At 40.6% G+C, this 24,713-nt stretch overlaps 1 protein-coding gene across 1 annotated transcript in view; it reads left to right on the top strand.

Moving 5' to 3' along the window:
• Positions 1-20,517: 20,517 nt before the first annotated feature.
• AMMECR1 (AMMECR nuclear protein 1) overlaps positions 20,518-24,713 on the top strand; it is a gene marked incomplete at its 3' end in the record, with an annotated part of 73,120 nt that continues 68,924 nt past the window's right edge. The window contains exon 1 of the mRNA XM_079728286.1: positions 20,518-21,034. Coding sequence (XP_079584412.1) covers positions 20,556-21,034 — 479 coding nt within the window. The 5' untranslated portion in view covers positions 20,518-20,555. The remainder of the gene's footprint in view (positions 21,035-24,713) is intronic.

The raw sequence follows: 24,713 nt of genomic DNA, 5'->3' as shown, positions 1-24,713 counted from the left end.
TGGCAAAAATGGTATGGTTGGCACCAGTGAGGACTGCTGGCTTTTTTTGCTTTTGCATGTTTTTTTTTTAACTCAAGGGCCCCAACCTCTTTTAGCAAGAGAGGTAGCCAATTTCCATCTCACCAATTACTTTGGAAAACACTGGCAGAAACCCAGAGTAGTCAGCACCATATTTATGATTTATCCCAGAGATTTTCTAACACCCCTTTCAAACTGGCACCCCAGGCAGCTGTTTGGCTGAATCTTCTTCCCTGTCTCTGGAAGCTGCAGAGGAATTGATGGGTCTAATTGGGTTTTCACAATGGTACACAGAACTCAAGAGTTGAAGAAGAAGAAAGGTATGGTTTGGGTACAAGCATATTGATTCAACTATTAAAAGACAAATTTCTATGAGTTTTGGCTGACTCTGATGGGCATATAGATTCCAGAGCAAAACCCATTTGGTGGGTTTCCTCACTCTGCTATTTGTAAACAGGTAAAACCTGATTATAATGAATGTCAGAGGGCAGCTGTAGCCTGCAGGTTGAATACTGATGCTGACAGCTGTGTAATTACAATGCAGTTTTATTACAGGGCATTACACATGTATAATTATAATGAAGTTTGGATAATTTAGAAAAATGACTGATCGTGAGCAAGGTCAGGCCATCTACAATCTGAACTTCCCCTTGGTGCTAGAGCAAAACCTTCAAACAGAACTGGAAATGAAGGATCACTCCTGGTGAAAAGACTCCACTACCCTGGCTTCTAGTTTGTCCAGTCATTGTGTGTACTTCTATGGAAAGCTAAAAACTTTACTGACTGACTACTTCTGGGTTCAAGATCATGCCTCTTCCCCCACCCCCACCGGTACCCCAACAATTTTTCAAGGGCACGAGTCTGCTTTGGATCTTAATTAGATGTCTCCGACTAGAACTGAGGGTTTCAAATCAAGTGTAGGGAGTGGAGGCAGTTTTATGTCTTGATGCCTGAAAAAACAAAGCCTCCTTCATATGCTGACGAGAAATGCACAGTGATCACATTTTGGAATTTCAAATGGGAACACGTAGTCTGGAAATGGAACAGAATATCTGAAATCAGGACTGCCCCAGAAAACTTGGATAATTATAATGATCCTGTATTTTGAGTGCTTACTATGTGCCAGGCACTGGGAAAAGTCCTTCCCATATATTATCTCATTTAATCCTTTAATCCTTTCAACAAACCCTAAGAAGTAGGTCCTAGAATCCCCATCTCTGCATATGAGGAGACTAAGGCATAGTGAAGTTTGGACTACTTGCCCAAGGTCGTATAGTAATCACATGGCAGAGCTGAGATTCAAATCCAGTTCTGACTGACTGTGAAGGTGTTCTCTTGACTACCAAGGGGCCCTGACATTCTCTTGAGATGTTTAGGGTCTAAATAATTTCTTTGCAGAAATGATTCAAAGGTAGGAGCCAAATCAATATTTCCATCTGTGTATGACCCGCACAATTTTTGCCATATCCAAAGACAACATAAATTACAGGCAGGGTGTTCAGGCATGCTGTGCTCTCTCTCATTCCCTGAGGGTGCAGGTGGCAGCCTTCCCCACCTTAGCCTCATCCCCGTAAGCCTACCCAGGATCCGTTCTTGGCCAGCCAGGTTCGTCTCTGGAAAGTGATCTGCCATGGCTCTACCTACTTTAACCTCAAAATCTTAAGCAATAATAATCATGAAATCATGGATGGGATGTTTAGATGTCCTTGTTAATGCACATCAAAATAAATAATGTTCATCTGTGATCACTGCAAATCATCTCATGTACCACAGGGGGACATATAACCACATACAGGACAGTACTGATCTGGATGATCTCTATGTGACCTTCTAACCTTGACATTCAATGAAACAATTAACCTCTAAAAATAATTCCAAAAGGATGAGTTTGAGTAAGATGGCAATTTGCCAATCCTTGCTCATTTTCCTCTCTTGAAGTCTCCAGTCTCTGCTTTCCTCCCATTTTCTGAGAATTCCTTCACAGCTTTTCAGAAGAAACTGGGCACTTCCCAGGGAACAAGCTGCTTCTATTTCCACAAATAGTGAACTTCAACCTCCAGCTAAGGTTTCACATCCTTAGAGAAGCTTTCTCTGACCACCCAATCTGAAGTGACCCCCTATAATGTTACCCTGTCTTATTTTTCTCTTAGCACTTATCACTATTTGAAACCATCTTGCCTGTTTGTTGACCTGTATACTGCCGGTCTCCTACTAAATAATAAGCTCCAGGAGGTCCCTGGCTTCTAGCACAATGCCTGGCACATAGTAAGTGCTCAAGGGGTATTTGTCAAATGAACGAAGTAAGGAATCTAAAGTTAGGGTAGGGCTGTGGAGCTGATGAAACAGAGAGAACATAAGGAAAGCTGAACTTTGGGTGATGTAATTTATCCAACAAGGTAAAGTGGGCAATGACCTGGGAAGGTGTAAAACTGTCTCAGGTACTTACACCACTCATTCCATCTTGAGCGCTTACTGTGTTCAGGGCATTGTGCTAAGCTGTTCCCTGTGAACTGGCTACTATTAACCTCTGGGGCCTATGCCATTGGTAAGTGGTAAGTCCCAGTTGCATTCATGTAATTCATGTTTATTGAGTGACTACTACGTGTCAAGCACTGTTCTATGCTAGGATACAGCAATAAGCAGTACAAAGTTCCAGCCCTCTAGTGAGGGTCAAATTAGGACCAGGCATGCATCTTTATATAGTTCTTTTTCCCAGGTGGTATTTCCCAGTGGTCCTTTACCTGTCTAGCAAAACCAGATCTTTGCTATCAAGGCGGTTTATCGGCCCTGACCCACTAATTTATAACAGCTTCCATCCATTTATTGAGTATGCATTATGTGTCAGGCACTGTGCTGAGGGCTTTATATATATTATTACATGTATTAATCTTTCCAATAACCCCATGAAGAAGGTACTATTATTAACTCCATTTTACAGAGGAGGAAAGCAAGGCTCACTGAGATTAAAATGACTTGCCCAATGTCATGTAGCTGTTATGCAGTGGAGTGGATTCAAAGTTAGGCAGGGTGCCCCCAGAGTCACTGTCCTTAACCATGAGTGTGTAATGATGCCTCTTATATTACATATGGCCACCCTTCCCTTCTGAAGATTCTGGCAATCCAGACACTCTCAGATATTGGGTTTTCCTGGGGAGCTGGCAATGAGGTAGGTAGAAATGTTTCAAGATCTGCCTGTGTGGTTCAGAACACAAGGCATATATATACGGTGGATATATGTTATGGAGCAGTTGCCATGGTTCATTACACCCTAGGAATAACACCGACTCAGTAAAGATCAAATTATTGAAGATATAGTTCAAGAGGAAAACAGTATATGTGTGGACTTCTTTCATTTGAAAATGATTAAACACAAAGCCATTAAAGAAAAGCTGAGGGCTTCCCTGGTGCCTCAGTGATTGAGCGTCCGCCTGCCGATGCAGGGGACACGGGTTCGTGCCCCGGTCTGGGAAGATCCCACATGCCGCGGAGCAGCAGGGCCCGTGAGCCATGGCCGCTGAGCCTGCGCGTCTGGAGCCTGTGCTCCGCAACGGGAGAGGCCACAACAGTGAGAGGCCCGCATACCGCAAAAAAAAAAAAAAAAAAAAAGGAAAAAAAAGAAAAGCTGAGGAAAACAGTGCATTTGTAGAGAAAATATTAAAACCATATCTCAATATAGGCAACTCAGATTAAAATAATAAATATCTTTGTGCTATCAGTTTTATCATAGTATATCCTTTAGGTTCAATGTACAACTAAAAGCTATAAAATATGTTCTGTTTTTACACTAATTCTGCATTTTACTGAAATATATACATTTGTTTAATGCCTTTTCAAAGCAATTTTCCTTACCTGATTTCACTGTGGTCTCATAAAAACTTTGTAAGGTAGAGGAGAGAAGATATTATCTTTGCTTTATAAAAGTATAAATTTAAGATACAAAGTGGACAAGTAAGTTACCAAGAACACCAGATTGGAATTGAAGAAGTGAAATTTGTTCCACACCACCGGGGTGCAAAAGTGTTACATTTCTTTATAACCTGACAACAAATGAAATCTGCTCTGAGCCTTCCACTTTTTCAGCTGGCTAAAAATGCAATCTCACTCATGGTTTTGAGAGGCCCTTCCTCTCTGCCAAGGCTGCTGAAAGCCTTAGCAAATCATACACAGACCAGAAATTTCAGGACCGGCCCTCTGCCTGTTGTCCATACTGATATGTTTATTATGCAAATGCACAAGGCCCCTTGTAATAGGTGTGTCAGCTGCTCTGTGCCACCCTTGGACATTGGTGGGGGAAGCGTTCTTTCCTGAGGTTGGGAGCCTGAGGCCTAGTATCCAGCCTCCCTGAAGTGTACCATGCAGTCATTGTCTTTTGAGAACTTGCCCCCTTCTTTGGGGCGCTAGAGGGGAGCAACGGTAGTCCTTGCTGCTCAAGGAATCTGCCATTACTCCCATCTCCTCTCTAGTGTTGGACTTCTAGAACTTCTAGGTCAGACAGCTTCTGCCACCTCTACTCAAAAGTGCTCACTTCTTAACCCTCTGGAACAAACCAGCATAATTTCCCTCAATGAACCTAGGTCTTTGAAATCAAAAGCTGTAGACCAGGTGATCATCTGAGTACCTGACAGCTTCTGCTTTTGACCTTGCAAAACAAAATCTCCCAAGACAAGGGTACAGAAAGACTTGGCTATGTTTTGATTTGGGGGAAGGAAAAATACCTGCAGAGGCAAAAACAAATTATAAAAAATTAATATCTCAATAAATAATCCTACCACAAACTTTATTACAATTCTTATTGGTTGCTTTTTTTAATTTTAGGCATGATATTTGTAAGTCAGTAGTAACCATGGATCTACATTTTTGCAGTTGATTTCAATTCTGTGCATATTTACTGAACACACACAATGCTTCTATTACTGTACTATGTATTACATGGCGCATGTAAGAAGAAAAAGCTATAGTCTTTGTTTTTGAAATGTAAGGAAATGAAGCCACAATGTGTTCTTCGATAATCTGTTGCTGGTAAGTTTCAGATCCCACTATGCAAGAGGCTAGGAATTTCTTTCTTAAAAAGTATGCCCTGGGCCTCCCTGGTGGCGCAGTGGTTGAGAGTCCGCCTGCCGATGCAGGGGATACGGGTCCGTGCCCCGGTCCGGGAGGATCCCATGTGCCGCGGAGCGGCTGGGCCCGTGAGCCATGGCTGCTGAGCCTGCGTATCCGGAGCCTGTGCTCCGCAACGGGGGAGGCCACAACAGTGAGAGGCCCGCGTACTGCAAAAAAAAAAAAAAAGAAAGTATGCCCTTTATGGAGGGTACCTTCTTTTCTTTCGTTTTTCCTCCTTGCATTCATTCAAGAAACATTATATGCTACTCATGGGGCCAGGGTTATAGAGAGATGGCACTGTCCTTGCCCTCAAGAAGTAGAAACTAGGTGGAGGAAGAGAATAGAGCTACAATATCAGAGTGGCCTAAAAAAGGAGGGAAATTCCAGAAAGAACTAAGAGCATGGACAAAGAAGGGAACAGAATTCCCTAAAATAAAAATAGGGAAGTGAAAGAACATAGCATCTTGAGGGAACTATCAGTAATCTGACTGATGTAAAAAGTCTGTAGGGAATAATGGTGAAAGACAAGGCTAGGGAGCTAGTCTGCGGTGTGATTGAAAATGTCCCTATATGCAAAGTTAAAGAGTTTGGGATTCTTCTTAAAGGCAATGAGACACTAACCAAAGGTGCAAGTAGGGTTGTGACAAAGGCAGAACAGCATTTTTTTGAATGCTCCTTCTGATAGAGCTGCCAAGGATGGACTAGAGGAGGGTGAGACTGGATACAGAAAGAGTAATCAGGTGGCTCTTCGTGAGAGTTGATGACATAGGCTATAGAAGTAGAAATAGATTGGAGGTAATATTGGTGGACTAAGTGTAAGAGGTGAGAGATAAGCGGGAGTTACAGATGACTTCCAGGCCTGGGTAATCGGGTTGATGGAGGTGACATTAACCAAAATAGGGAATACCCAAGAGGATCAGGGTTGTATATAATGAGTTCTGTTTTAGATATGTTGAATTTCAGGTGTCTTTGGGACACCAGGTGAAACGATCTAATAAGCCAATTGAAATATCAGCCTGCAGCTTGGTTAGAGAAGTCAGGGTTGAAGTTAGAGATTTGAGAGTCATCAGAATACGGGGTTTGAATAGCCTGATGGCAATAAATGTAGAGCAAAAGAAAGGGCTGGGGACAGGTGCCTGAGGTGCAGGTATCTGGAGTAACAGAAAGACCCCAAAAGAGACTGAGGGAAGCAGTAATCTGTCATGGAAGATATAGGAGAAGGAAGGTCCTGGAAGGAAAGGATGGTCATGAGTCACAAACAAAGAGTAGAGGTCAGATAGGACAAGAAATGGAAGGGCCACTATGAATTAGACAATTTGGACGTCACCAGTGGGCTTTTGTTGGAGCAGTAGCGGGGGCATAAGCCAGACCACTGTGGTTTGAGGGCTTAAGAGGAGATAAGGAAGAAGGAAACAGTATATGAGGCTTATTCTGTCAAGAAGGATGGCAGTAAACAGAAAGTGAAAAATAAGATGGCACCACAGTAGGCAAAGTTCAAAGAAAGATTGTTTAATGTGGGAGAACGCCAGTGAGAGTGATAGAGGAGCTCTGAGAGAGGAGAAGGCTAATGCATGGAGTTGAGTATCAGACAAGTCAGGGGAGATGGGTTCCAGCCCAGTACTTTTCAAACTATCTGTGGTGAAGGATCAGCTTTTAAAATTTCCAATCTGTTGCAGACTGGTACTTTTGTAAAATATAATAAAAATGAATTACTAAAAATATGCAGTGAAAAGCACAGACAGTCAAAATATAAGCCCCAATTTTCATTATTAGATCCAATGAATATACAATTACTTTATCAAATTGCTAAAAATAGTTTCTGAATTCTTACTCTCAATTTCAGTGCTTATGTTGTTGTAAATCAATATCAAACAGTTTGAGGATCGGAAGAGGTCTATCACCTTCTTTGGGTCCACTATCTACTTTGAATAGCACTATTTAGACCACAGGACCTAGAAAGGAGGAAGGAAAGAACACCACTTCTTCCAAGAGAGAGGAAGGAATTGGGAAATGATGGGAGAATAGAATGTTTAGAAATGGAATGAAGGAGAGTTGAGGGAATTCCCATCTGAAATTTTTTTTTGTAGTAAAGTAGGAAGTCTTGACCTTATGGAGTAAGTAAAGGATAGAGGGTATAGGATGGGAGGATTGTAGTAATCGGTTGAAACAGCTGTTGTGGGAAATGAGCAATGTAACTGAATAAAGATGAATAAAAGTGTTCTAAAACAATAGAAAGAAGGCCCAACTGAGACTGGAAATCATAGATTTGTTATGGAGCCAATCAGCCCAATTTTGTGATTTTTCTCTAGCAGTTTTGCAGCCTCAGAGCAGGGGTGGAGAAACATATGGTGGGGCTCTGGTAATGTGGTGGGCTATATATATATAATATATGGAGTGCAAACTGACTCTGCCACGGAAAACAACTAAAAATGCTGGATAAAATGCAGCAAACATCTTTTTTCTTTTTTTAAAGCATGAATTTATTTATTTGTTTGTTTTTGGCCATGCCACACGGCATGTGGGATCTTAGTTCCCCAACCAGGCATCGAACCCGTGCCCCTGCAGTGGAAGCATGGAGTCTTCACCACTGGACTGCCAGGGAAGTCCCACAAACTTCTTCTTAAAGGTATCACAAAGCTGGAAAGGTAGTAAGGAATTATTAGCCCAGATCTAAGTGAAGACAGATTGATGAAGTTACTTCTTTGAGAACATTTGCTGAACTTAATATAAACTTCAGGGAACAAGCCATAAGTGATATTAAAAACACAAACCAAAAGCCTACCCAAGGTGGGGAGTGTAATAAGGTTCCTCCCCAGATAAAACTGGAATGACAAGGGGTTGAACCATCAGTGTTCCAGTGAACCAGAAATAAGCCTCCACACACACACACACACACACACACACACACACATACACACACACCACAACACACATAAGGGGACTTTGAGGAAAGCAGCCTTGGCATTACACTAGGCTGTAAACATTGTGTTTACAGCCTCTCAGGCACCTGCCCTGAGAGGCTGTAAACACAATCTCATCTAATAAAGATTCGCAGCCTAAATTCACATTACCCAGGGACTCCAAAAAACCTCAAGCTCTGAATTTAGTTTAAAGTAGACCCAGACTGGTAGTGCAACCAGGCACCTGGCAGGATGAAAATCCTCTCTGCAGGAAACCACCCTCATCCTAAACCTCAAAATATTCCCACAAATAATTTTCCAAAGATATGAGGAAATCTTAATTAAAAATCACTAAGCACACAACAAAACAAGGCACCATGCATAAGACAAATAGGAAGTTCAAATGAGATAGATTTGAATCCAAATATATAAGTAGTTTTATTTAAATACAAATGGACTAAATGCTTGTGTTAAAAGATAGACTAAATTTTAAAAATCCAACCATATGCTGTTTATAATAGTTACATTAAAACATAAAGATACAGAAAGTTTGACAGTAAAAGGATGGAAAAAGACATTTCACACAAATACTAACCAAAAGAAAGCTGGTACTGCTATATTAGTATCAGACAAAATAGACTTTAAGGCAAGAAAGCACTACTAAAGATATAGTGGGTTGTTTTTATAAAAATACAATCTAAGGAGAAGATATAAAAATGTTAAATTTGCATGAACCTAATAATACCCTTAAAATAAACAAAGCAAAAATCAACAAAACTACGAGGAGAAATGGACAAGTCCACAGTCATAACAAGAGCGTTTAACATACCTCTGTCAGTATAGAACAAAAATAATCAATAAGTACATAGAAGATTTTAATAACACAATTAACAAAATTGATCTAATAGTGCAAAGAACACTGACCCCAACAATTGCAGAATACACATTTTTTCAAGCCCACATAGAAGACTCACCAAAATTGATCATATACTGGGTCATAAAGCAAAGGATTAAAATAATACAAATGACTTCCAGTGATCACAATGCAATTAAGCCAGAAATCAACAAAAAAGTGATAACTACAAAAACCATATACATTTGAAAATTTTAAATCATAATTTTAAATAAACCATGGGTCAAAGAAAAATCATATTGAAAATTGTAAAATATTTTGAACTCAACTAAAATAAAAATACTCCCTATCAAAGCTTGTGGGATGCAACTAAAGCAATACTTAGAGGGAAAGCTATAGCCTGAAATGCTTATATTTCAAAAGAAGTAAAGGCTGAAAATGAAAAACTAGACATCCATTTTAAGGAGCAGAAAAGGAACAACAAGATAAACCCAAAGAAAGTAGACGGAAATAAACATATGATGAAGTTAATCCAGGATTAGAGGTTGGCAGAGAAGATGTTGTTGAAGGTAATAAGTAGGAGGGAATTGAGGAAGCTAGTGAAAGTGTGGGCAGAAAAGGGGGTGAAGTGGAAGTGGTAAAGGAGGGTATGTCAGGAAGATTGGAGAATAGGGATAGGTCTAGAGACATGAGATCACAAAGACATGAGATCACAAAGCAGTTTAATGGGAGTAAGGGAGTTAGAGGTGAATACACAGGAGTTTTTGATTAGCATGGAATTTTAAAGTTAAAGGTTTTATATGTGAAACAGTTCTAAATGAAGAAAATATATGGCATATGGCTATATAAGCAGGCTGCTGAAATGAGGTAGAGTACTCTTAATTATCTGTTTAGAAGTCTTTCTCTGACTCTACCTTGGTTTGTAAGACCTTATAGGATTGGAAACACCTTACTCATCTCTACATCCCTGTTATGGGGTTTGTCACATAGTAGATGCTCAACAAATGCTTGTCTACCCTAACTAATATAGGCAATATGCTAAGCACTTTACACACATTCTTTTATTTAATCCTTACAACGATTCTATGAGGTACCTACTAATACGCAACTTAAGAGAGAAGGAAAATGAGGTTAAGTAACTTGCTCAAAATTGTACAATGAATGAACGGGTACTGTGCTAAAGGCCTGAGAGTAGATGTTTACTACAGCCCCAGACAAGCTATGCCCAAAGCAATCACTAAGCCCTGCTGTGATTCTGAAGAGCAAAATTTTGCTGAAGCAGTAAAAACGTCATGCCATCAAAATTTTCACTGAAACCCCACCACCATCCAAATCCAAGCATTTTATTGCCTGCCTTCCTCCTGTGCTCATCATTTCCATCCAGCTCAGTCCTCCATCTTTCCTGGCTAACCCTATCTTATCCATCTCCGTATTTTTGAAACCAGAATAGAATAATAATTGATTCTTTGAGATCTCAGTAGTTGTGCTGTTCAGGATAGAAGTGTTTCAGAATTAATTCATCTGCCCAAAAATTACTTGTAGGTATACTTCACTGAAGACTTTATACTGATGACCAAGAAAGAAATAATTCTTATAATGATAATAAAAACAACTACTTATAATAGCTCTAGAAACTATTCATAATTAAAGGAAAGCCCTCCTTCGACCCAACATTCCTCTCTAGCTATCCCCTCATTTCTCCGCTCTTCTTCAGAGCCAACTGTTTCAACAGAGTTATCTGTATACACACTATCAGCAGTTCCTCACCTCCCTATTCACTTTTCAACCCACTCTAGTCTGGCTTCAGGCTCCTCCACTCCAATGAAACTACTCCTATTATTACAACAAGCAACCTCCATCTTGCCAAATCCAATAGACACTTCTCTATCCTTATCTTACTTGAACTCCCTGCATCATTTGACATAGTTAACCTTTCCCTCCAAGTTAAAACATTTTCTTCTTTGGATATTATGACACGACACTGATGATTCTTTCCCCCTACCTCACTGGATGCTCTTGTTTAGTCTCCTTTGCAGATTTCTCCTAACATTGTGGTACCTCAGGACTCACTCCTGGGTTTTCTTCTCTTTTTTCTTTATACAGTTGACCCTCAGTATCCACAGGGGATTGGTTCCAGAAGGCCCCGCACATACCAGAATCCACAGATGCTCAAGTCCCTTATATAAAATGGCGTAGGACAATGAATACAGCCAGTCCTCCTTATCAGCAGGTTTCACATCTGCAGATTCAACCAGTTGAGGATCAAAATCTGTGGTTGGTTGAATCTGTGGATGTGAAACCCATGGATACAGAGGGCCGCTGTATTCTTTCTCCATGTTATCTCATCCAGATCATGGCTTCAAATACCACCTACATGCTGATAACTCTCAAGTTTATTTCAAGACTCTACTCTGAGTTCCTAACATGCACACTTGACTATCTACTTGACATCTCCATTTGGATACCTGGCAGATACCTTAAACTTATTACATCAAGAACTCTTGCTATTTCTTCCAAACAGCTCCTGTTCCTATCTTCTCCATCTCAGTATGTCACCACCACTTATTCAGTTACTTAAGGAAGAAATCTAGGCATCATCCTTAATTCCTTCTTTTTCTTTACCTCAACAACGTATCTATCAGTAAGTCTTGTTGACTCTAACTCCAAAATTTATGTAGAATATCTCACCTTATTTCATCATAACTGCTACCACCTAGGTCCAGGCCTACCCTGGATTATGGAAGTTTCCTGCCTAGTCTTGCTTCCTCCTCTCTGTTCTCCTCTAGTATAGTTCTTCACATAGTAGCAAAATTGATCTTATTGAACCCTTCAATGGCTTCCCATTTGGCTCTTTGAATAAAAGCCCAAAAACCTTATTATGGCTATATGTGAGCCACTCTTGCTCCTTAATAAGTAAATAGAAGACTTGGACAACACTATATACCAACTAAACCTAACATACATCCATAGAGCATTCCACCTAATAACAATAGAATACATAATCTTCTCAAGTGCATGTGGAATATTCTCCAGGATAGACTATATGCTAGGCCACAAAACAAGCTTCAAAACATTTAAAATGATTGAAATCATACAAGGTATATTCTCTACCTTCAAAGGAATAAAATTAGAACTAAATAGCAGAGATTTGGGAAATTCACAAATATGTGGAAATTAAATAAAACACTCCTAAATAACTGATGTGTCAAAGAAAAAAAATCACAAGAGAAATTAGAAAATAGTTTGAGATGAACAAAAGCAAAACTACAACACACCAAAGCTTATGGGATGCAGCTAAAGCAGCACTTAGAGGGAAACTGATAGCTGTAAGACCTTTATTTAAAAAGCAGATATATCTCAAATCAATACCCTAACCTCTCACCTTAAGTAACTAGAACAGGGACTTCCCTGGTGGTCCAGTGGTTAAGACTCTGTGTTTACACTGTGGGGTGTGCAGGTTCAATCCCTGGAAGGGGAACTGAGATCCCACATGCTGCATGGTGTGGCCAAGAAAAAAAGAAACTCGAACAAAGGGTAAAGTAAACCCAAGGCAAACATAGGGAAGGAAATAGTAAAGATTAGAACAGAGATACATGAAATGGAGAATGGAAAAACATTAGAGGAAATTAATGAAACAAAAATTGGTTTGAAAAGAACAGCAAAATTGACAAGCTTTCAGTTAGACTGTCCAAGAGAGAAAAAAGGGAGAAGACTGAAATTACTAAAATCAGATATGAAAGAGGGGACATTACTATAGACCCTACAGGGAAAATAAAAAGATTAGAGAAGAATACCGTAAACAATTGTATGCCAACAAATTAGATAACCTAGATGAAATGGACAAATTCCTAGAAATGCACAAACTACCAAAACTAATTCAAAAAGACAAAAAAAGTAAAAAAAATTAATTCACAAGGAAACTGAAAATCTTAATAGGCCTATAACAAGTAACAAGATTGAGTCAGTAATTAAAAAAGAATCTCCCAACAAAGAAAAGCCAGAACCAGATGGCTTCTTCAGTGGTGAGTTTGACCACACTTTTAAAGAATTAATAACAATTCTTTTCAAACTCACCCAAAATATAGAAGAGGAAGAAAACTTCCCAACTCATCCTATGAGGCCAGTATTATCCTGATATAAAAAGGAGACAAAGACATCACATGAAAACTCAGACCAATACTTCTTATAAATATAGATGCAAAAATCCCTACAAAATACAAGAAAATTGATCCAGCAACATATAAAAAAGGATTATACACCATTACCAAATAGGATTCATCCCAGGATTGGAAGGTTGGTTTAATATCCAAAAATCAATCAATGTAATACACCATATCAACAGCATAAAGGACAAAAAGCACATGATGCTTTCATTAGATGCTTTTCATTAGATACAGGATTTGACAAAATCCAACCTTTCACGATAAAAAAAATTCAACAAACTAGAAATAGGAGGGAACTTCCTCTACATAATAAAGGGCATCTATGAAAAACCCACAGCTAACATCATACTTAATGGTGAAAGACTGAAAGCTTTCCCCCTAAGATCAGGAACAAGACAGGGATGTCTTCTCTTGCCAGTTTTATTCAACATTGTACTGGCGATTTTAGCCAAAGCAATTAGACAAGAAAAAGAAAAGGCATCTAGATTGGAAAGGAAGAAGTAAAAATATATATTTGCAGATGACATGATCTTGTATATAGAAAATACTAAGAAATCCAATAAAAATTATTAGAACTAATAAACAGTTCAGCTGGGTTGTAGGAGACAAGATCAATATATAAAAATCAGTTATGTTTCTATGTAATGTACAATCCCCAAACTGAAATTAATAAAACAATTCCATCCACAATAACTTCAAAAAGAATAAAATACTTAGAAATAAATTTAACAATAGAAGTGCAAAATATACTCTGAAAACTACAAAGCATTGTTGAAGGAAATTAAAGTAGACCTTAATAAATGGAGAGAAATCCCATGTTCATGGATTGGAAAACTAAATATTGTTAAGATGTCAATACACCTCAAAGCGATCTACATTCAATGCAACCCCTATCAAAATCCCAACCAGCTTCTTTTTGGAAATTGATAAGATGATCATGAAACTAATATGGAAATGCAAGCATCCCAGAAGAGCCAATATAATCTTGAAAAAGAAGAACATATTTAGAGGATTCACACTTCCCATTTTCAGAACTTGCTACAAAGCTACAGTAATCATGACAGTGTAGTGCTGACCCAAGGGCAGATATATAGTTCAATGGAATAGAACTGAAGGTCCAGAAATAAACCCCCATGTTATTTTTGATTGGTTCTTGACAAGAGTGCCAAGACATTTCAATGGGGAACAAAGAGTGTTTTCAACAAATATTGGCTGGGATGACTGGATATCCATGTGCAAAGGAATTAACTTGGACCCCTTCCTCACACTGTGTACAAAAATTAACTCATAATGGATCAAAGATGAACTGTTAGAGCTAAAACTATCGAACTCTTAAAAGTAAACACAGACGTAAATCTTCATGACCTTGTATTAGGCAATGGTTTCTTAGATATAATATCAAAAGTACAAGCAACAAATAAATTGGACACCATTTAAAAAGTGAAAAGACAACCCACAGAATGGAGGAAAATGTTTGAAAATGATATATCCTGGTATCATGAATATATAAAGAATTCTTATGACCTAATCATAAGAAGACAAATAACTCAGTTTAAAAATGGGCAAAGGATTTGAATAAACATTTCTCCAAAAAAGATATACAAATAGGTGATAAGCACATGTTAGTCATTAGAGAAACGCAAATGAAAACTACAGTGAAATACTATGTCACATCCATTAGGATGGCTACAATAATACTTCTTTTAAAGATACAAACAAGTGTTGGGAAGAATGTGGAAAAATTGGAACCCTCATACACTGCAGATGGAATTCGAAAATGGTGCAGCTAGTTTGAAAAAGAGTCTGGCAGTTTCTCAAAAGGTTAAATATGGAGTTACCATATAACCCATTACATACAGCATATAATTCCATCACTAGGTATATACCCAAAAGAAATGAAAACATACATCCACATAAAAACTTGTACATGAATGTTCATTGCAGCATTATTCATAATAACCAAAAAGTGGAAACAACCCAAATGCCGATCAATTGATGAATGGATAAACTGTAGTATAGCCATATAATGGAATATTAGTCTGCCAGGAGAATGAAGAGAGAAGAATGAAGTACTGATAGATGCTACAACATGGAGAAACCTTGAAAACATGATGCTAAGTGAAATAAGGCAGACACAAAAGGGCAAATATTGTATGATTCCATTTACATGAAATGTCCAGAATAGGCAAATCTATAGAAACAAAAAGTAGGTTATTGGTTGCCAGGGGCTGGGGTGGGGGGGGCAGGTCGATGGGAGGGAATGGAGGGTGACTGCTAATGGGTATGGAGCTTCTATTTGGGATTATGAAAGTGTTCCAAAATTATGTTGCTGATCGCACAACTCCATGAATATATGAAAAACTACTGAATTTAAATGGGTGGATTGCGTGCTTTGTGAATTATACGTCAAAATAAAAAAAAAAAGAAAGAAAGAATCAGAGGTGTTTGGGGGACTCATAGAGCAGGGTGTAGCATGGGAAATTTCAAGCCCCTTAGAAAAGCCATAAGCCACCATGAAGCATCTGCAGTAGAAATGGCAGCATGGCGGGGGTTAGTTAGAGAGAAGCCTGTCAAGTGGCATGGAAGAAATCCAGAATTCCTTGTGGGGACCTGTGGAGGATGCAGAAGGCAGCTGAGAATTAAGAGGCAGCATAGTTGCCAGGCAGTTGCTGTGGCATGAGTGAACAGCCCTAAAGTCAGGGGCTGGATAGAGGATATGGCTGAAGTTTAGAGGGCTAGCAGACCACTGGGAGCTGAGGTAGGAATCCTGGGCAGTAGTATATAAGGAGAGAGAGAGAGAGAGATGTGCTTCCTGACCCAGTCATGGTGCATTGTGCATAGTGAGAGAATAAGCCATAAATTATGGACATTTAAAAAGTGAGTAGGGTGAGGCAAAATGAACTAAACTTCAGCTAGGATCCAGCAGAGATTATGGGACTCACTCACTGCCATGAGTGTGTTTGAAGTGTAAATCAAATGCTTGCACAACAGAGACTTTTAATTCAGAACACAATTTTATATTCTAATTGACAACCTTAATCTGTCCAACCTGTGCCCAACCTGTGCCTCCAGGCAACTGGAATAGGTGCTCCAGAACACGATGAGATTAGTTATAGGAAAACAACTATATGTTCATAATTAAATGTGGAGGTGGGGCACACTTGCGGTATATATATCTTCTCACCCCATTAAATGCATAGAGGATAGTAGATGAAGTCTTTAAAGAAAAGAGAAAAGAGGGAAATAGTCAAGTAAAGATTCTCCAAACTATGGTAGACACCTTCGCGTTTTGGTTGCTCACAACTCCCCTAACTGCCCAAGATAACACTCGCTTTGATCATCTTCTCCCTAAAAAGCTTTCCTTTTCAATCCACGGTTAGCTAGCTTTGTTAATACTTACACATTCAGTATAGATATTCGCATACCTCAATCTTATTAAAGAGTTCATGTAACTTTGTCTCAAGGAAATAGGTAGCAAAGCAACATTCAATTAGCTTGCATTCCAGTTGACAATAGAAGATATAAATGAAACAACTATTTAGAAAACAGTCAAAAGTAGACCATGGTCCTTCGTCTCATTAATGTGTTCATTAAAAACAGGTTTCAGGAGGGAAGGAGCTGATTTGTAATCAAGAAAACAAAAGCTGATTTATCCATTTGAATTGAAAAGTAGGTAAAGAATTTCAGTATTTATTCACATATTCATTCAAGTATAAAAGGGATCTGATCACCACCTCCGCCACCAGAACCATGTGTCATATGTGTACAAGGTTAGATCAAAGTGGTAGCTAATAATATTACATTCTGCAGTTGTTCAAGGATGACAGTTGAGAAAGTTTGATGACAGAGGATAAAAATAACACTTGTTTGGGCATAAATGGAAGTTTTTTTCATTGAACTATGTGAATGCTCCTCTTCTCACCCACACTGCCAGAAACCTAAGAAAATAATTTTGCAACATAAAAGTGTTCACTACTCATCGAATTACAATTATTCTTTTTCTGAAATGAAAAATAACTATATTGTAAGCATGAGAATAAATTGAGGTAATGGAAAAATAATCAGGATCTATTGGGTTTAATTCAATTCCCAGTTTTACCACATAGTAAATAATGTGTGTTAGCTTTTCACAGTTGTATAACAAAACATTTGACAAGAGTTACTTAACGGCAATTTAGAGGCAGATGCAGAAGCAGAAATGCTTACAGTTTGAATGTGCTTTGTCGACAAAGAGACTATGGCCTATTTACTTTTTTTTATTTAAAAGAAAGGTGGAATCTTTAGCTCCCAGCTTGACAGTCAGTTACAAAAAGCAGAAGGCACCTTAACGTTTCCTCTGGAGAATATTATCACTCCAGTATCAGCAGCGGGTAGAAACACATTTGCTTTATCATACTTTGACCTTTACACTTCAAGTCAAGAGAATCCTGAGCAAGGTCAGTTTCCCCATCCAGTGTGCACTTTGCTGAGATGTAAAAAAAAGTTTTTTTTTTCCCACAGAATTTGATCTTTGGATTTTATTTATGTTTGAATGAAATATGTTTATTTCTATGGTGGTGACTTTGCAAGAAAACAAGACCAGGAGAGGTATTTCCTCAAAGGCTAAAAGGAGGCATTACTACCACCACCACTGCTTGCCAAGGGATTTGCAAAGCATCTTGAGGCTGAAGGTTAGTATGGGAGATGAGCCAGGCTCAGAAGAAGTTAGCACAGAGAAAAAAGTTAGAGTGTTTTTCCCCCTTTTAGCCAGCCAATTCAACAAAGTACTTCAGATAGTAATGCTTAGTGGTCAAATAATGATGTCTTTTCTGCAATGATCATGTTTGGGTTTGTCTATTTCCTTTATGCTTGTGGGGTTTGTAATTGGAATTTTAAATCCTTCGGGGAAAAGCTATTTTTGTAATTCAACTGGGATGTCCTTGTCTTAGGGTTTCCCATTGCTTCAGTCCCCTAGCCTGGTACTATAGCCATGATAGTGTTTTGTCTTTTAGATAAAATGCAGAACTAAGGACATGACTACTTGTGCTTATTAAAGATTCCTTGCTATTTTCACAAGAGTAGGGGCGTTAGACTCTTGTCTACTGGCCAAATTCTAAATCGGGAGATTACATTCTGCTTTCCTGAATTCCCCTAGCAGAAGCAGCCATCCATGGTATCCTACTTTGCTTCCTGTGCTAAACTGTTGTGTGATGTCATTAAATGGCACTGCTTTTCTACTCTAGAAGTGACCACTTCTTAGTGGAGTGGTGAATAAATTGGTACCTATTGTCTGATATTGTATTTGACCTAGTTTCAAACAAATTAAAAGGTGGGCTCTGACAGTTAAGGATAAAGTACAAAACAAAACAAAACACCCTAACAGTGTACTGGTTGTTGTGGAGCATTTTAAAAACACCAATATGCCTTCTCTTCTGCAACACAGACAAACAAATTAATGCATTTTTCAAAACTACACTAGTGGTTGACAATAAGTTGTTATTTTGCCTCAAACAGGACGATAGTTCTAACAGCGATGATGAGGTTTGAGAGGATGTGATCACATATCACAAACTAGTTAAACCATCTCTTTTGTCTTCGGGTTGTAGCTAACCATCCTAGACAATTGATCTGTCTATTTCATAAAATCTCTCTTTAAGGAGAGTCTTCATCTTTCCTTGGTAACATATTTCAGTGTTTCTCAATCTTTCCATAAAAACTAAGTTCTTATTTTTATTTAACCTCTGTTCCACCTGCTGTAGCTTAATGCCACCATCTTTTATCCACCTCTAGCTTTCTATCATACACTGGTATTGAGAGGCAGTGTAGCACAATGGCATGGTTTTTGGAGTCAGACATGCCTGCGTTCAAATCCTGACTCCATCACTTTCTAGGTGTGTCATGTTGGGCAAGTTACTACTGAGGTTCAATTTCCTCATCTGTAAATGAGCAACTTCAGAGGGTTACTGTGAGGATCAAATGACATAACATATTATTTGAAGGGTTATGGGGTAAGATGAGGCATGGTACTAAGAACCCAAAAAGTGCTCAATGAATAGTAGCTATTTATCTGAGTAGGTACACAGATCTGACTTAATTCATAAACTCTTTGAGAGTGGGAAGTGTACTTCCTGGATTTTAACATAAGTCCAGTGTCATGCACGTACTATGGCACAGAGGCTCAATATTTGTTGAATGAATAAACTTATTTTTCCCCCAAGTGGAATGAACAGCCCTCACCTATTTGCAAGATCCCACATATTTTAGCTCAAAGGTGACAAATCTGATCAATCCTCTGATGTCTCCAAGTATGCAGATAGATACCTCACTTTGTCTAGATGTTTTGGCATGGTGTGGACACGATGCGAAAAAACTTACACTTTCTGTTTCTATCAGGCTCATTTCTATGAATTTTTACATTTGATGATTGTCTCGGGTGCCCAGAATGGGACTGACTCAATCATCTACCTCATCCATCCAAGCATTCTTTGAGAAATTTTAAAAATGAATACTAATGACTATCTAATTGTATGCCTAAACAAAATCTTTCAACTTGTGACTAAGTATACTACCTGCCCTATTTACCTGTAAGATCTATGCTGACTACAGATATATTTCTAATTTGCTTTGTTCCCAAGCCAGCCCCTTCTCCCAATTACCCACCGCCGCAAGTTCCAGAGCACAATTAACATCTGTGAACCAGTGAGGTGTTGGTTAGGACTTTATTTTTTGCTTTTAAACGTCTTCACGGGGCTAGGAGGGGAAGTTGAGGAACAAACAGAGGATATATAGATTCAATCGGGCTTCAATATTTGTTGATAAGGAATGGAAAGAGTATTGCTCTTTTACCATAATCTTGGAAAACTTCTGGTGCGTGCTCAGATTGAGCCACTGCAGTGTGGCCATTTCCCCGACTGATTTGTACAGACTTTAGAGGGGCGATCTCAGGTGTGGAGCTCTGAGCACCTGCTTGCTCACACTCTGGCAGTTCAGAACCCAGCGTATTTGAGGCCGGTGGCTCAGGTTCCACGTAACTCAGCTCAAGTGTCACTAACACTATGTGCAGCGCCCGTCATCGAGCTGGGCTTTGAGACTTGGACACTTCGGACTTTCTTCTTTCTCCCCCCTCCCCTCCCACTAGTTTCCCTTTCCCTCCTCTGACCCGGGGCGTGCCCACCTCTTCCCTTTGCTCCCACTCTCCGCTTTCTTCTTCTTTCCTTCTCCTTCCTTCCTACTGGGCTTCGCGTCTTTCATCCTCTGAGAGCCGCGGGGCGGGAGGCTGAGGCTCGGCTCGGAGGAGGAGGCGCGAGGCCGGCGGGACAGGCGTGAGGTGCCGAGCCGCGAAATCGCGGGGCGCGCGCCGGGGCGGGGGCGCGCGAGGGCTGGCCGCGTGGCCGGGCGTCCGGGTCAGGTAGCGGCGCGCGCGCGCGTGGCCCGCGAGCCCCAGGCGCGCCCCCGGCGGCCGGGGCCGCAGCGTGCTCGCCCCCGCCGCCAGCTCGCCTCACTTATGGGTCGGAAGCGCTGCGTGGGGGAGACTGTTCCAAGATGGCGGCGGGTTGCTGCGGGGTGAAGAAGCAGAAACTGTCCAGTTCGCCCCCCTCTGGCTCGGGTGGCGGTGGTGGCGCCTCCTCCTCCTCCCACTGCAGCGGAGAGAGCCAGTGCCGAGCCGGGGAGCTGGGACTAGGAGGCGCCGGTACGCGGCTCAACGGTCTAGGAGGTCTAGCCGGAGGAGGTAGCGGCAGCGGCTGTACCCTCTCTCCCCCCCAGGGCTGCGGCGGCGGCGGCGGCGGCGGGGGAATCTCCCTGTCGCCCCCTCCGAGCTGCGGAGTGGGCACCCTACTTTCTCCCCCGGCCGCCGCCACCTCACCCTCGCCCTCCTTGCCGTCCGCCGCCTCGTCCTCATCGCCCGGCTCCCGGAAGATGGTGGTGTCAGCGGAGATGTGCTGCTTTTGCTTCGATGTGCTCTACTGTCACCTGTACGGATACCAGCAGCCCCGGACCCCCCGGTTCACCAACGAGCCCTAGTGAGTACCGTGCCCACCGCCGCCCTCTCCCTTGCGCTCGGGATGAGGCTCAGAGTTGAGGCAAAGTACGAGTCAGCCTCCCCGCCGGCCGCTGCCCCTGCCCCTCTCGCTGCCCCGGGTCCCCGGAGCCGCTCGCTCTGAGTAAGGGCACCCCGCGCTTTCTGCCCTCGGAGGCAAGCGCCTCACACTTGGAGCGGGGTGCTGCTGCGAGAGATGGCGCGCTGGTTCCCAGAGGTGTTCACTTTCTCTTTGAGATAACTTCGAGGAGTTTTGACCCTCTCCTCTCCTTCGCCACCCTGCGTCTCATTCGCCCGGGGTTTGGGAGCTCTGGTTCCCTCACGATGTTGACTTCTCCTGGCTTGGGTTTCCTTGACCCCCTGTGAAAGCCCCGCCGGTATTCCCGCCCCGCGTACCTTGCACATGGAGAGTTACTCTTCCATTGCAGCGTGAAAAATAGCAACTATCCAACTTCTGTTCTGCTAGTGATGGAACTTAGCTCCGGAGCCAATGAAGTTTACCCATCTTTTTCTTTCGGGTTTCCTCGTGTCCTGAGGAGGGAGGAGGTTTTTTCAAAACACATTTTCCCTTAGTACCTATTTTTATCCGAACATACCCATTAAAATGTGTTTCTAGTGAAGCGCACCGCCGGCTCTCTCACATTTAAAGAGTGAGACTTTTTTTTTTTTTTTTTCATTCCACCGTCTGGGTAAGAGCTCATTCAAAGAGAGCTGTCCCCATAGAGCCACTGTCAGTTTGTACATTAAGCGTACATTCGCTTTTGTGTCGATTTCACTTTTAAGAAACCCATGTTAGGCTCGACAATTCGAGAACTAGTTGAACAGTAAGTGTGTAGGAATGTTTACGGTTTCCTTCGGTTTTGTACTTTTAGTTATTTTACCCTTCAAGTGTGTGGTTGAAATTATTTAAAATAACACTGTTACAGCTAAAAGCCAGGTTAATTCTAGTCCCTGTCCACTTGGATGTGTGGGAGATGGGGCATATGTTGTTTTTTTAATGTGTAAACTGAGTATAAACTGACTTTTTGAGTTAAATGCTAGACGGAATGTAAAGCCCAAGGAAGGACAGAATGACAAAGAGGGTGATTGTTTTTATTATGAGTACTTAGCATCAAGAAAAATAATAGAGAAAAATTTCAGTGAAACTTATACTGAAAAGCAGCAACCCCTTTTCTAGCTAAGACAAGTGCCCCTTGTCCCCATATCATAAATACCTGAATTGATGTTCTTTTTAAACTGCTTCTTTTCATTTTGTGAGATTAGGGGATTAGACTGCGACTGGATACGTATAAACACTTCTGCCTAGACTAAAAATATTCAATTAATATGTAAAGTGGAAATTACAATAAAGTGTCCTGGAAATTATAAATTTGCTTCGTTTGTTTTCTTTGGCTTTGATGCTTGAAATGTATTTAATTTTGTATTTTTGCCACTCTTCTGTGGTCTGTGCTTTTTCTTTCAGACTTGGTTCCTCTTTGGGGATTGGTTCATAAGAAATGCATGAAAGAGCATAGAGACTGATACTTTGTCAAATAAATTAAATATCTTGATAAATTTCATAGTTTTAATTCTAGAAGCTTAAATCCTAAACCCACACCTGTACTTAGCCAATTTAGTTTTTGGTTAAGAAGTAGAATTCATTTTGAAAAAGACTGCCATGTTAAAAAAAATCTATGAAATATTTATTAGGTTGAGTCACTTATTTGTGACTTTTCTGCCTTCTCTTGGATGTCTATGATGTATTAAAGCCAGTCTGGGGATGATACATAGGTTGGCTCAGCAAAGTCATGGGACTGCAAAAATTCACTCCTGTTTAGTTATATGAGTTTGGCAAAGGCTGTTTTACTATTCACGCTCCATTGCTCCAAAGCATATGCGAACACACTTTCAGGAGGTGCTATTTTCACACATTTTAAAGTGAGTTTGGGTTAACTGAATGACTGTAACAAGAATTTTAAAAGGAAAGTGAGCTTGACCAGCTCATACAGAAAATGCTTTTGAAAATGTCATTTAACAGGGGCTACTTTGCACACGTATTTAGGTATTGATTCTCCTCTAATAGTCCACCCACTGGATTTCTTTTTCATGGAATTAAACAGAAAAAATAAGGCACCCTTTTGACCACTGTGGATATGTTGAAATGATGCTGGAAGAATAATAACTATTATTTAGCAGGCCTTGGCTGTGTCATGTATTCTACCAAACAATGAATTTAGAAGAGCCACTGAACATGACCAAGGGGAGAATGAAAGTTCACTTAAGTGGAAAGAGGACTGCATCTTATTTTCATTTATCTTAAAGTCATTTTTGAGGTGGACGGTGGAAAAACTCAGGAAAGTTTCTTAAAAGCAGTGTTTGATTATGGAAGTGAAATAACTATAATCACTTGACAGTGCCTTAGTAACCAGAACCCATTTTCTTTCTGTTTTACATATTTAATAGCATTGTGTACTTCTTAGTGTGGCTTGGTGCTGGGGGGCCATAAGACAGAAATAGGCACATTGCTTTTCTTTTTTTTTCCCTCAGAGTTATTAGGATCATGGTGTCAAGAGCAGTGCTGTTTCAGGTCCTGACTCTGTCCACCAGAAGACGTGCTTTCGACAGTGGCACATTCTCCTGTGGGAAAGCACACCGTTTTTATCCCTTCCCAGGACCTTTCTGTCAAAATGTCTGTCACTGGTGAAATCTGCCTTTTATAGGCTTAGAAGTTCCAGCTTCATTAGTGACCCTTCCACTCTGGAAGGTTATTAGAGATTTCCAGTGATCTATCTGTTTCAGGTTTGGCGGGGAGGATGTCACTATAGGAAAAGGCTGTGTGGATACAAATTCTTCACTGTTGCTGCTGTTTCTTGGAGTACCTACCTCATTGCGAAGAGGTAGCAGTAGCTGGAACTTGGGAGGACAGTGGAAATCTGTTTAATGGAAGACAGGTAACATTTGTGTTCACAGTGAGGAATGAATTACTGAATCCTTGGTCTCAGTTGCACAGCCACATTTGCCCACAGAACTAAGATTCAAGACATGATTTAAAAAAATGACTTTAGGTGCATTTTACTTTTCAAAGTCAGAGCTCTTAGATTTATATTGAATAGATGGGAACACAGCCACATTATAGGAAACCATTTGCTACCATAAAGGGATCCACTGTGCCAGGTGTCGAGCCAGTTAGACTCCAGAACCGTCGCTCTCAACCTGCACATTCGAATCACTGAAGAATTATTAAAAATATGGACGCCAGGGTCCCAACCCCAGAGATTCTGACTTAATTGGTCTTGGATGGGGCCTGGGCGTCAGGATTATTAAAAGCTCTCCAGGTGATTTTAACATGCAGCTGAGGAGGAGGACCAGTGGTTGTATTCGACTAGGCCTTTCTCCTGAGATTCTGATTAATTTGGTCTGGGGTGGTTCCTAGGTACTCGGATTTTATGAGCACCCTGGGTGATTTTTGGTAAACAGCTAGTTTGGGAAACACTTGCAGTGTGGTCTGCAGAAGACATCACATGGGAACTTGTTTGAAATGTAGGTTCACAGCCCCCACCTCAGACCTGCTGAATTTGAATCTGCAGTTTAACAAGCTCCCCAGGTGATTCTTATGCACATTAAAGTTTGCGGAGCAGTGGTTCTCGAACTTTAGGGTACATCCTAAGCTCCTGTAGTGCTTG

The sequence above is a fragment of the Hyperoodon ampullatus genome, assembly GCF_949752795.1.
Source record: "Hyperoodon ampullatus genome assembly, chromosome: X".
Lineage (NCBI taxonomy): Eukaryota > Metazoa > Chordata > Mammalia > Artiodactyla > Ziphiidae > Hyperoodon > Hyperoodon ampullatus.
The sequence above is the reverse complement of the archived record's forward strand: the minus strand, read 5'-3'. Positions and strand labels throughout refer to the sequence as shown.